The sequence below is a fragment of the Kryptolebias marmoratus genome, unplaced genomic scaffold, assembly GCF_001649575.2.
Source record: "Kryptolebias marmoratus isolate JLee-2015 unplaced genomic scaffold, ASM164957v2 Scaffold133, whole genome shotgun sequence".
Classification (NCBI taxonomy): Eukaryota; Metazoa; Chordata; class Actinopteri; order Cyprinodontiformes; family Rivulidae; genus Kryptolebias; species Kryptolebias marmoratus.
The window spans coordinates 1,723-14,000 of NW_023665867.1; the positions used below are offsets into that span (position 1 = coordinate 1,723).

The following is a 12,278-nucleotide window of genomic DNA, read 5'->3' on the forward strand; positions in this document are numbered from 1 at the left end:
TGTTGGCTGGTTTAGTTGCCTGTAAAAAGATCATGTAATGAGTAATGAACAGACGTGGATGACATATTTAGGAAATCTTAGGGTTGTCGCAAAAAAATAAAAAAATTCAGTTTTGCTGGCGATCCGTTCACATTCTGGATCACACCATAATTTAATAATGCTATATCCTTGGCAGAGGGTTTGCGCTCTCCAAGTGCCTCTTGTTGTTTATGTGTTTCTATACTATGTCTAACTCTCTGAATAGTAGATTGAGTTGTTCTTGGGAATAATCCGTTCGAGCCACACACTGCCATGAGGAAACTTGTATCCGCTGACTCATTCATCTGCTTGTGTGCAGTTCCCTCTCTGTCTCGTACATGTGTGTCTAACTTCATCCATATGGTTTATATATTGAGAACATAAAGGGGACTCCCTTCTGAGGAGGAAACTGTCGCATGGGAATCATCGGGAGTGATTTTACATGTGTGTTTGGTTAAGTTGTCCTGTAATCATTGCTGTAAACATCGGGATGTTACCAGGAAATATTCCAGGTCTAAGTTAAGGAGCATTGCACAGCTAAAATACTTGTTTAGATGAATTTCCTTATTGTTGTTTTAAAATTTAATGTATTAAATCAGAAACTGTTCCTCTTTAACTCTTTGTGTCTTTTGCAGCTGATTCTTCAGAGGATGAACTAACCAACCCCTGCTACTCTGGGAACCACGACTGTGACACCACAGCCCAGTGCATCCCCCAGGAGGGCCTGACCTTCCGGTGCCAGTGTGCTACTGGTTATAGAGGAGATGGACAGAACTGTTACGGTAACGTCGCCTGTTTCTCTGTGTTGTTTGTGTTTGTGGACGTACATTTTGCAGCTTACAGAGTGCAAATGTAGTAGAAAGTAAGGTTACCCTCTTTCAGTTTATTGAATCTTCAGATTCTATAAATCCAACAAAAATGCAGGGTATAAAAGCTAAAATGCAGTTGTAGGGTGTAAAAACGTAGTCCAATCTGTCCGATTTTGGTTGCAAGACCATTTCAAGACAATTTAGCGTCCACCATGTTAAGCTGAGGAATATTATTTTCAAGTGGAAGACCGTTGTCAGTCTTCCCAGGACTGGAAATCCTAACATGCTTTACCCCAAGGTTAGCATGTACAACAAATGCGGTTTGTTTGGAAGGGCTGCAGGAGTCGTCTTGCTCTGAAAACAACATGGCAGCACAGCTCATCCTATGTGGCTTCAACTTCGGGGTTCTGCTTTTGTGTTTAGCTATAATATATGCTGATTATCCCAACTAGGAAATAAAATAGATGCTTTTAGTAAAAACCAAACACAGTCACATAACCTGGGCACCCCACGACTATTGATTACCTCTGCCGATGAGGTTATGTTTTTGGTAGCATTTGTTTGTTTGTCTGTGTACAAGATTACTCAAAAGGTTATTGACAGATTTTTGTAAAAATTTCAGGAAACATCAAACATGGTACAAGGAACAAGTAATAAAACTTTGGTGGTGATTCAGTCAAATGTCAAGGTCAAAGGTCAAGGTCTCAGATCAGCAGAGCTCTAAGTCTGCAGCTGTATAACAGGAATGCTGAACTCCACAGCTGGACACCTCGTGGGTCAAGGGTGATCACCATGGATTTCAAGGTGACGGGATCAATGGTCAAGGTCACAGATGACCTTGTGCTCTAATTATGCGCCCAAGTAACAGAGAAAAATTACACTGCACAGTTAGACACCTCTTAGGTCAGGGGTGATCACAGTTGATGTCAGGGTCATGAGGTCAACATTACAGTTGACCTAGTGCTCTAATTCTGCAGCAGTGTAATCTAGGAATGTCAAACTGCCCAGCTGTACACTTCATGGGTCAAAGATGATGCCTGTTGATTTCAGGGTTCATGGGGTCAAAGGTAACTCCTTTGTTAAAAACTTGTCTCTGCTCCAACATGTGACCCTTTTGCTTCCTCTACCAAGGAAGTTCAGTTTTTAGTTGTGTCCGTTGGTTTGTTTGTCTGTCTGTTAGAAAAGATCCGGTAAAAACTAACAAACAGATTTGGGGGAAATGTTCAGGAAATGTTGGGATTGTTATAAAAACAATGGAGTGAATTTTGGTGCTGATCCAGATTATGATCCGTATCAAACTATTTTTTAATCACTCTCTGGCCTTGGTGGAGGTTTGCACTCTGAGTTCTTCTAGTTCAAACCTAAACTCATCTGTAGACCAAAGGTTAAACCATATGTGTAATAGCTGAAACTTGGACCAAACTGGCTCATTAATCAAGACATTGATCCCCAACACAGCTGCAAATTTACAACAGAATGGCTGATGTTACAATAACTATTGTAATGGTCCAGTCGAAGTCCAGACCCTGAATCTGACTGAAGGTTTCCTCTGGGACCTTCAGAGAGCTGAGCAGAAACAAATGCCTGCACACGTAAATGAACGCAAGCAATGACAGAAAAGAAAAGTAGGCCAGAATCCTTCACAACCATGAGAGAGTGATAAAGTCATACAGACGGCAGTGACTTGAGCGTACTTGGTTTGCTTTTGCATTCTGACGTGTCTTTTGTTAGATAAACATGGACCCATGTGTTGTTGTTCCTTCCTTCTTACCACGGCTGTTCGCGTCCACATTTAGGCACGCAGGTTTCCTTAAATTGCGTATTGCTAATGGTGTTTTCTTGCCTTTGCTTACACTAATGATGATCACACACACACACAGACACGAACGCACTGAGGTGAAGCGAGTTCAAGGCAGCACGTCTGTGTTTCATCAGCAGCTGCCCATCTCGTGCTGACGGTTCAGTCTCGGACAGGATTAATGGAACCAGCGGTACTGTCGTCTATCCTCTCCTATCCAAATTATTTCCCAAGCTGAAGGAATTTCAAGAACTTTTAGCTGTTGAGCGTTTTGTCAACAGGCCAGCAGTTGGTCTTTCTCCCCTGCTGTCAGCATTGAGAAGGCCTTCTCCTCAGCTTATTGTGCAACATCTTTTATAACCAACAGACCAGGTGTCGTTGTAGTACGCATTACAGTCACAACCACCTACTTAATTGCAGCTTTTGTTCCCGTTCACACGGTGCACCATGTGATTTCAGACTAAAGGTCTACCTGGTTTGCCGTTAAAAACCGCCTCATTTCCTCTTTCTCTCTTTGATTCAGACATCGACGAGTGCGCTGAGGGGGTGAGCTCATGCGGCGAGAACTCGCAGTGCTCGAACCTTCCCGGTAGCCACCGCTGCCAGTGCCAGAGGGGTTTCGAGTTCGGATACGACAGGCGCACCTGCGTTGGTGAGTCGAAGAGAAAAGACCCACATCTTATGAGTTTGTAGCTCTAATCTACGTAGTTAGGAGATGTTGAAAATATTGATTTGGAGATCCTCATGAACTTTTTTTCTTCAAAGATGGGATGATTACACAACAAGCAACTTTGGTGATTTTAAAAGACAAGAATTGGGTGCACAAGTTAGAAGTTATTGTGCATAAATTACATACATATATCCATTTATAGCCATAAACGAGCTTGGATATTGGACCACTTTTATTGACAGAATGTGTAGAGTTCATTTACACTAGTTGGGTTCCTTGCACTTTTAAATATAGTCCAGACATTTTTAACAGGGTTGAGTTTGGGACTTCAGGAAGACCATTCCAGACGCTTAATGACAGCCTTCTTTATCCAATCAGAAACCAGCTTTGTGTGTTTAGGACCGTTGTGTTGTTGGAACCCAACTGTGTCCAAGTGTCTAGCTGTAGATTTGAGGTGAAGTTGAAGAATTTGGAGGTAGACCTCCATTTTCATTATTTCATTCACTCAGTGCAACAAGTACCTCAGCATGATACCACCGCCACCATGCTTGACAGTTGGTACAGTGTTCTTCGGTCCAAAAGCTCCTTTAGCTTCTCTAAACATAAGCCGTTGTGACCAAATAGGTCAGTCTTTGTCTCATTACCTCTGTCAAGGGGGTATGTTTTCAGTAGTGTTGTTTTTTTGTTTGAACACAAGATTACCTCAAAAGTTATAACTAATTTTCATGAAGTTTTCAGAAAACATGGTACAAGAAACAGATGATAAAAAATTGGTGCTGATACAGTCACAGTTCAAGATCAAAGGTCAAGGTCACAGATGAGCCTGTGCTCTGACTCTGCGGCTGTATAACAGGAATGTTAAGCTCCACAGCTGGACACCTCAATGGTCAAGGGTGATCACAATTGATGCCATGATCATGGGGTCAAAGGTCAACATCCCAGTTGACCTAGTGCAACAGTGTAATGTAAGAATGTCAAACTGGACACCTAATGGGTCAAAGATGATGCCTGATAATTTTAAGGTTCATGGGGTCAAAGGTCACAGGTAACTCCTTTGTTAAAAACTCGTCTCTGCTCCAACATGTGACCCTTTTGCTTCCTCCACTAAGAAGGTTCTGTTTTTGGTTGTTTCCATTGGTTTGTTTGTTTGTCTGTTAGCAAAGATCAGGTAAATCTAATGAACAGATTTGGATGAAATGTTCAAGAAATGTTGAAAAAAAACCAATGTATTAAATTTTGATGGTGATCCAGATTATGGTCACACTATATTTTAATCACACTGTGGCCTTGGTGGAGGTTTGTGTCTCTGAGTGCTTCTAGTTTGACAATAAATCTTTTTTTCCTGAAAGTATTTGGCTTGTCCATGTGGGCAGCTGCAAATTTTAGTCCAGGTTGGTGGTGTTGCTTTTGGAGCAGGAGCTTCTTTCTTGGTTGTCTCGGTCCACGGTGGAATAAACCTGGTTTCATTGTGAACGGCCTTGGGTGTTCCCTGAGTTGTTCCTAAAAAATGCAACCGATTTCCTTGCCTGTCAAACAAATCCTTTTTACACTAATAATGCTGCAATCAGTCATAATCACTATCAGGAAGTTAATAGGCCTTGTCAGGTTAAATAACACTCTAGAACCATCAGTGCCGCTTATTAAAAGGTTTAGGGAGACACCTGTATATATTGGAGCCTGCATGGATAGTTTGGCTCCTAAATTTAAACCTCTACAATCAGTTCTTGTTCTTAAAAAGCAATAAAGTTATATGGTTGTAGAAACATCTTACCCTGGAAGAAGAACAGTTCAAATGAATCATTAAAATTCCCAAATTAATGACATTCACGCCTATGATGGGTGTATGTAAACTGGACTGCAGTTGTATCTACAACAGGTAAGATATTTACTATTACATTTTCCACACAACTCCACTTTAGAACATCTGTGCACACATTAAAAATGTGTACTGTAAGTGTTTTTTTTTAATTGTCTTTATTACAAAACCCCCCAAAACCATCTCCCCACCACGATGCTCTTAACTCATCCTCTTGCTGGTTGTAACTGCTGCTCCGGACCACGTTCCTCACTGAGCAGGATATTTGGAAGAGGCCCGAGTTCAGGCAGGAGACTTCTTTCACAACAGCGGTGCACAGCTGCAAAAGCTTGAAGCCCACAGAGAAGGGGAGGAGAGAGAAGACGAGCGAGAGAACCCGAGAGGCCGAGCTGAGGCAGGATGGGGACCGAAGGGAAAGACGAATGGAGCAAGGGCACAATGTGTTTGCTACTTTGGAATGTGTGGAGGAGTGAGGTGCTGTGTATATGTGCGTGTCCTCTCTTCACCCATCATCGTGAACTTCAGATGAACCTCCACTGAACCCTCCCTACCTCCCTCTTTGACAAATAACGTGTCACTTTAAATCATGCCGGTATCATTTAGATTACATATAAAATCCCTCTGAAGTGAGTTCAGCATCAAGAATATGCTTCCAAACTGCAATTTACCATTTTTATTGCCTGCTGCTGATGTTTACACCCGGGACTGTGTTTGTCTCTTAGCATAATATCTCATAAACCACCAGATGACCCAATTCAAGATGGCTGCCACAGCCAACTGATCTTACAAAACACAAAAATGGCTATATTTCAGTCATTTTTACAGATATTAAGGTAATATTTGGTGTGGTGGTAGCTGAGCATCAACCCCAACACATACCTCAAGCAGTACTCATCGCACAGGATTTTTGCTTAAAAGTATTGCATTTACTCTTGCAGTCAACTCTGTTTGTCTGTTAGCAAAATATATCATGAACCCCTTGACACATTTAAATAAAACTTTCAGAAAGTAATTATTGAATGAACTTTTACAACTAATTACTTTTTGGAGTCAACCCAAATGAAGATGGCTGCCACAGCCAACTGATCTTACAAAACACAAAAATGCCTATAATTCAGTCAGTTCTACAGATACTGAGCTAAAATTTGGCGTGGTAGTAGCTGAGAGTCATTCACAGCATATACTTTAAGTTTGTTCTTAACAATTACAAATATTTATAAGGTTCGTGCAAAAGGGCTAGAATGGTTTTATTTCTCAACATAATAATGATCTTAGTTTGAAACTCTGGTATGAAAGGAATGTGAGGTCTGTAATTTTTAGTGTATTTAGTTAATTTTGTGTATTTCTTTTCAAGACATTGATGAGTGCAGTTCCTCTCCGTGCCACATCAACGCCAGATGTGTGAACGAACTGGGATCCTTCCAGTGCCTGTGCCAGCCTGGGTTTCTTGGTGATGGTTTCTACTGCTCCGAGCAGACAGGTTAGTTAGAGAACTACGGGTGCCTGATGGTCTCATAAGGATTCGGCTCCAATTTTCCTTGACCCACAGGTCGCCCGAAGAGCCAGTGTGAGCAGCACAGAGACAGTCTGCAGAGTGGAGGACCTGACGGACGTCCCAGTGTCGGAGCCTACATTCCTCAGTGCGACTCAGACGGGCTGTACAGACCACAACAGGTGGGCTCTGCCTGACAGCGATACATGGTCGACTAAGGACCAGAGTTTGCTTAAAAAATAAGCTGTAGCAAGCAAATGGGTGTGTTTTGGCAGGTGGATGGGTTTGCTTAGGCAGGTGGATGGCTGTGTTTTGGTAGTTGGACAGATGTGTTTTGGCAGGTGGATGGCTGTGTTTTGGTGGGTGGATAGGTGTATTTGGGCAGGTGGATGGATGCCTAGGCAGGTGTAAGGGTGTGGTTTGGTGGGTGGATGAGTGTGTTTTGACGGGGGAATGGGTGTGTTTTGTAGCATTTTCTTTATTTGTGACAGACCTATTTTGTAGTAATGCAATTGAAGCCAGTGGCACATGTGCTTTGAATTTTTTTAAAATAGAGTACTTGATTTAAGTCCTTTAAACATTTCATACAGTTTTCTTCTTTAATTCACAATATTTTTCATTTAGCCGAAATAACTTTTTAAGAAAAACATACAGACTGTTCAGTCACAATCGCAGACTTTGTACAGCCTGAGCCATCTGTTGCTCATACAAAAGAAAGCTGCATTGGTTTTGTTTTTCAGACTTGGAGGCTATAAGTATTTCCTACACCAAATCTATGTGTCACTGTACTGTCTATATGTTTTTATTTTTGTTATTAAAATAAAAAAATAGTTGAGAAAAGGGTATTATTTTAATATTTCAACAATTTTTAATTTTTTTAGTTTTGATGGTTTTGTTGCAATGACATTGTCTTTTCTTGCTACATTAGTGCCATAGTTCTACTGGACATTGTTGGTGTGTGGACAGTAGGGGACAGGAGAGACCAGGAACAAGGACTTCACCTGGTGCACCACGTGCAGATTGCAGCAGAACAGGTGAGACCCATCAGCATATATTATAACTAGATAAGGACGAGCGCCTCTAGTGGCTGGCTGCAGTAGGGCTTTTAAGCTCATCCATGACATACCTCACTACTTTAGGTCATTTACAAGGTTTGACCAAAGAGGGAACAACTCCACTCTTTTAAGCATAAGATGAGCTTCGTTTAAAACTTTGGCATAAGAGGCGGAAATTAAACACATTCCTTTAAGGAATGCTGGATCTTTATTTTACATTATAACCTCTTTCAATGACCTATGCAAAGAGTCAATAAATACATTGTTGAGTTTACCTCCTAAATGTAGAACTTTATGATTTAGGAGGTTTAGAAAGTCTTTGTGTGAGTGTCCCGACCGACCTGTCTTCTGTTGATAAAATGTGTGACCCCTTCTTACCCAGATGAGCCAGAACGTCCTAAGACTCGGTGTGAGCACCACAGAGACAGCGTCCAGACCACCAGTCCAGATGGACTTCCTCTCCTAGGAGCCTATGTTCCTCAGTGTGATGAACATGGACAGTATCAATCACAGCAGGTTGGCATCTGTTAAAACTTTCCTTTTCATGCTTTTATATTTAATATTGCTCAACACCATTAGTAATAATGACATGGTCATTTTCTTACTATTCTAGTGCCATGGATCTACTGGATATTGTTGGTGTGTGGACAGTAGGGGACAGGAGAGACCAGGAACAAGGACTTCACCTGGTGCACCACGTGCAGACTGCAGCAGAACAGGTGAGACCCATCAGCTAGTCCCGACTAGATAAAGAACCAGAACACAGAAGTTGAAGCCCAGAATGGTGAGCGCCCCCTAGTGGCTGCCAGTAGTACGGCTACAACTATAAACAAATAAGACTGAAAATAAACAAAAATACACTTCAGGCGTTGAATTTTTATTCTTGTGGCTTTTACCTCGCTGCTGAGTGTCCGACCCTCCTCTTTTCTGTTGTTTCCTGATAAAATGTGTCTCCCTCTCATACCCAGCTGAGCCAGAACGCCAGAAGACTCAGTGTGAGCACCACAGAGACAGCGTTCAGACCACCAGTCCAGATGGGCTTCCTCTCGTTGGAGCCTATGTTCCTCAGTGTGATGGAGAAGGACAGTACACACCGCTGCAGGTCTGCACTTGAGTAAAGAATAATTAACAAACACAAGTGAGGTTATAATAGTAACACATTCAATTTTATCTGGATGCTTTGAAATTTTTATAGTGCCATGGTTCTACTGGATATTGTTGGTGTGTGGACAGTAGGGGACAGGAGAAACCTGGAACCAGGACTCCATCAAGAACACCACCTGTAGACTGTGATAAACCAGGTGTGTAAGACAAATATACAACAGTGCACGGATTTCCACCTTTGCTTCCCACCGGTCGGCATGTTAGCGTCAGCAGGTGGATTATGTCACGTCTCTCTGAAGCTTGCTTGTTAAACATCGACCCCTGAACCCTGTAATACCTCAGCTCACTGACAGCTCAGACAGCATGTTTACGTGAGCGCTGTGAATTGCGTGCTGTTGGGGTCGTTGGGTCAGAGCTTTGGAATGACTGGAGAAACAGGTGGGAATGACTGAGTGCAGTTAGAAGAAAAAACACAGCAGAAAGAAGTCAAAGCTTAGAAAATGTAAAGATTTACAACAAGGGTTAGTGTCTCTATCACCCCTTGTTTGGTTGTTCTTACAGTTGGTTGCAGAAGTATTCACCCCCTTGGTATTCTGGCTACAGTTTCGTTGCCTGGCAACCTGGAAAACTTGTTTTAAAAAATTCAAAATATATATACAACCAAAAATAGGTGTGCATATATATGCTGCCCCTTTGCTTTTAAGACCAAACCATTACCTTCTGAAGCCACATACTGACACAGATAAATGTGTTATTAGCCTTCAGTAATAACAACAACAACAACAAAAAAAACACAACCGATGTGAGTGGCCAGAAAGCTTCAATTTTGTCTCATTAGTCCCAGAAACTTTAGGGCTCGTCATCATGCAATTTGTTGAATTCTAGCTTCGCTTTTTGTATTTTTCTGTCAACAGAGATGTATCTTTGTAAAAAAAACAAAAAATCATTTTTATCACATACTAAAAGCATGTAGATGCACATTAGACAGTTGCTTTTAACCGAACCACTTTTTACAAGAAATGAAGCATTGTTTCAATGAGCTGTAAGGGAACCATAAATAATTTGTCTATAATTAGTCATCTACAGTAAGTGGCAAATTAGCTTAGTATATACACCTTTTCTGATAGCTCCAAGAATCAGCACACATGCAGCACCTCCAAATAGTAAGGGCTACCCTAGAGCAGACGACATCACGAAGACCAAGGAACTGTTTGAAGTTTCTTTCTTAAGCATGTGGACGATGGTGCTGTGGTCAGGGGAGACTAAAGTTGGACTCTCTGGCCATGAAGGACAACGCCATGAGTAGCACAAAAGTATCATCTCACGTCATGCTGAGAACACCATTCCTACAGTGAAGCATGGTGGTGACAGCATCATGCTGTGGGGGTGTTGTCATTGACAGGGACTGGGAAACTGGTAAGAGTTGAAAAAAGATGAATGAAGAAAATATAAAGAAATCGTCAAAGAACACCTGTTTTGAGTCTAGCGGGGATTTGAGACTGGGACCGAGGTTCACCTTTCAGCAAGACGACGACCCCTAAACACACCGCTGAGGCAATTTGAAGGAGCTGGAGCCATTTTGTCAGGAAGAACTGGCAAAGATTCTGGCGGATAGATGCGTCAAGCTTGTGGAGACAAAACCTGAAGAAACTTGCTCTTGAAATGGCTTCAAATGGTGATTCTACAAATGATTGACTTTGGGTTGTGTAATGGATATGCATGCCCATTTTGTGTGTGTCTTATTTATTGTTTTACAATAAAAAAAATGCATCTTCAAAGTAGTAGTTGTGTAAGCTAAAGGACGCAAACCACCCAAAATTTCATTTTAATTCTAGTTCGTGAGGCAACTAAAGAAAGAGGATGCCGAGGGGGTGAATACTTTTGCAACTTACTGATTATGAAGTGAAGGTTTTCACAATTACATAGAAGCTTGGTGGATATTTATGTGTTAATTCCTATAAGTAGTTTGTTTATGATAGTAATAGATGACCCAGGAGTTACACAACACAATAACAAAGACCAAAAAAAGTAGCAGTTTGCTGTGGTTTGCATTATTGTTAACAGTATTTGTCTAGTAATTGGAGGTGAGTGTCTGCTTCAAGTGGAGCAGTTTAGGTATCTCGTTGTTTCCCTCACATGTAATAGGGAATGGAACTGGATCATCAGTTTGTTCGCGTTAATGAAGGCGATGCTCCTGGATGTCATGGTAAAAAAGGAACTGGTTCAGTGGTCCATCTATGCTTCAATCCTCTCCTATTGTTATGAGAGTTGGATCTTGAGTATCCAATCAGGGTGATTCCTGGATGTGTCTGTTTGAAGGTTATTTTGGCACATGCCATTCGGAAGAGACCTCAGGGCTCATCCAGGACTCACTAGAGAAAATATATCTCACATCTGAAAAACTTTCCTTGGAAGGCATCCAGAAAGTGTCCCACCCAGATGCCCAAACCACCTCAATTAGCTTTTTTGGATGCAGAGGAGCAACAACTCTACTCTGGGTTTTCCCCAAATAGCTGCAATCCTCAGCCTATTCTTAAGGGTGAGTTCATCCACAATGCTAAGGAAGCTAATTTCGGCCACTTGTTTTCACAATCTCATTCTTTACCCATAGCTTATGACCATAGGTAAGAGCTGGAATCCAGATTGACTGGTAAATTGAGAGCTTTGTATTTCGGCAAAGATTCGTACAGCAATCCACCTATCAACTCCTGCATCATTTTACTCTCACTAGTAGCCCAAACTGTAACATACTTGAACTCCTCTGCTTGGAGCATTGGCTCATTCTTAGCCTGGAGTTGGCAATCCATGCATTGTCAATAATATCACAAATACGTAACGCTTTGACCATAGGGATAAGATCATTGTTCATTCTGTATGAAATCATGTTTGATTTCTTCTAGCTTTAATGTGTGAAAGATTTTTTTCCATCAAATGAAAAATAAAACTTTTCTGTGGCTACTTTAAATTTTATATATTAAATATGTGTTCTAATGTCTACATTTTATGTCTGGCATTCTTTACACACAACAGATCGTCCTAAGACTCAGTGTGAGCACCACAGAGACAGCGTTCAGATCACCGGTACAGATGGACTTTCTCTCCTAGGAGCCTATGTTCCTCAGTGTGATGAACATGGACAGTATCAACCACAGCAGGTTGGCATCTGTTAAAACATTCCTTTTCATGCTTTTATATCTAATATTGCTCAACACCATTAGTAATAATGACATGGTCCTTTTCTTACTCTACTAGTGCCATGGGTCTACTGGATATTGTTGGTGTGTGGACAGTAGAGGACAGGAGATACCAGGAACCAGGACTCCACCTGGATCAGCTTCTAAAGACTGCAGTACAGAAGGTATAGCATCTCTCCTTAGGGTAATTTTCAATAAAATACCTAAATTTATTGATGTGAATTTAAAACAGTTTTTGTGTTTTCTTTTACTGTGTCTCCTTAGATGAGCCAGAACGTCCTAAGACTCAGTGTGAGCACCACAGAGACAGCGTCCAGACCAC

At 41.5% G+C, this 12,278-nt stretch overlaps 1 protein-coding gene across 1 annotated transcript; it reads left to right on the top strand.

Annotated features, from left to right (window-relative positions):
- Positions 1-653: 653 nt before the first annotated feature.
- On the top strand, positions 654-12,274 carry LOC108228979 (nidogen-2-like; the record flags this gene model as incomplete). The annotated part of the gene is made up of 12 exons (XM_017404620.1): positions 654-800; positions 3,149-3,277; positions 6,466-6,591; positions 6,661-6,785; positions 7,532-7,637; positions 8,041-8,174; positions 8,272-8,377; positions 8,627-8,760; positions 8,854-8,959; positions 11,793-11,917; positions 12,015-12,120; positions 12,221-12,274. Coding segments are annotated over 12 exons (1,398 nt in total), but the record flags the coding sequence as incomplete, so codon positions are not given.
- Between the last annotated feature and the right edge of the window lie 4 nt (positions 12,275-12,278).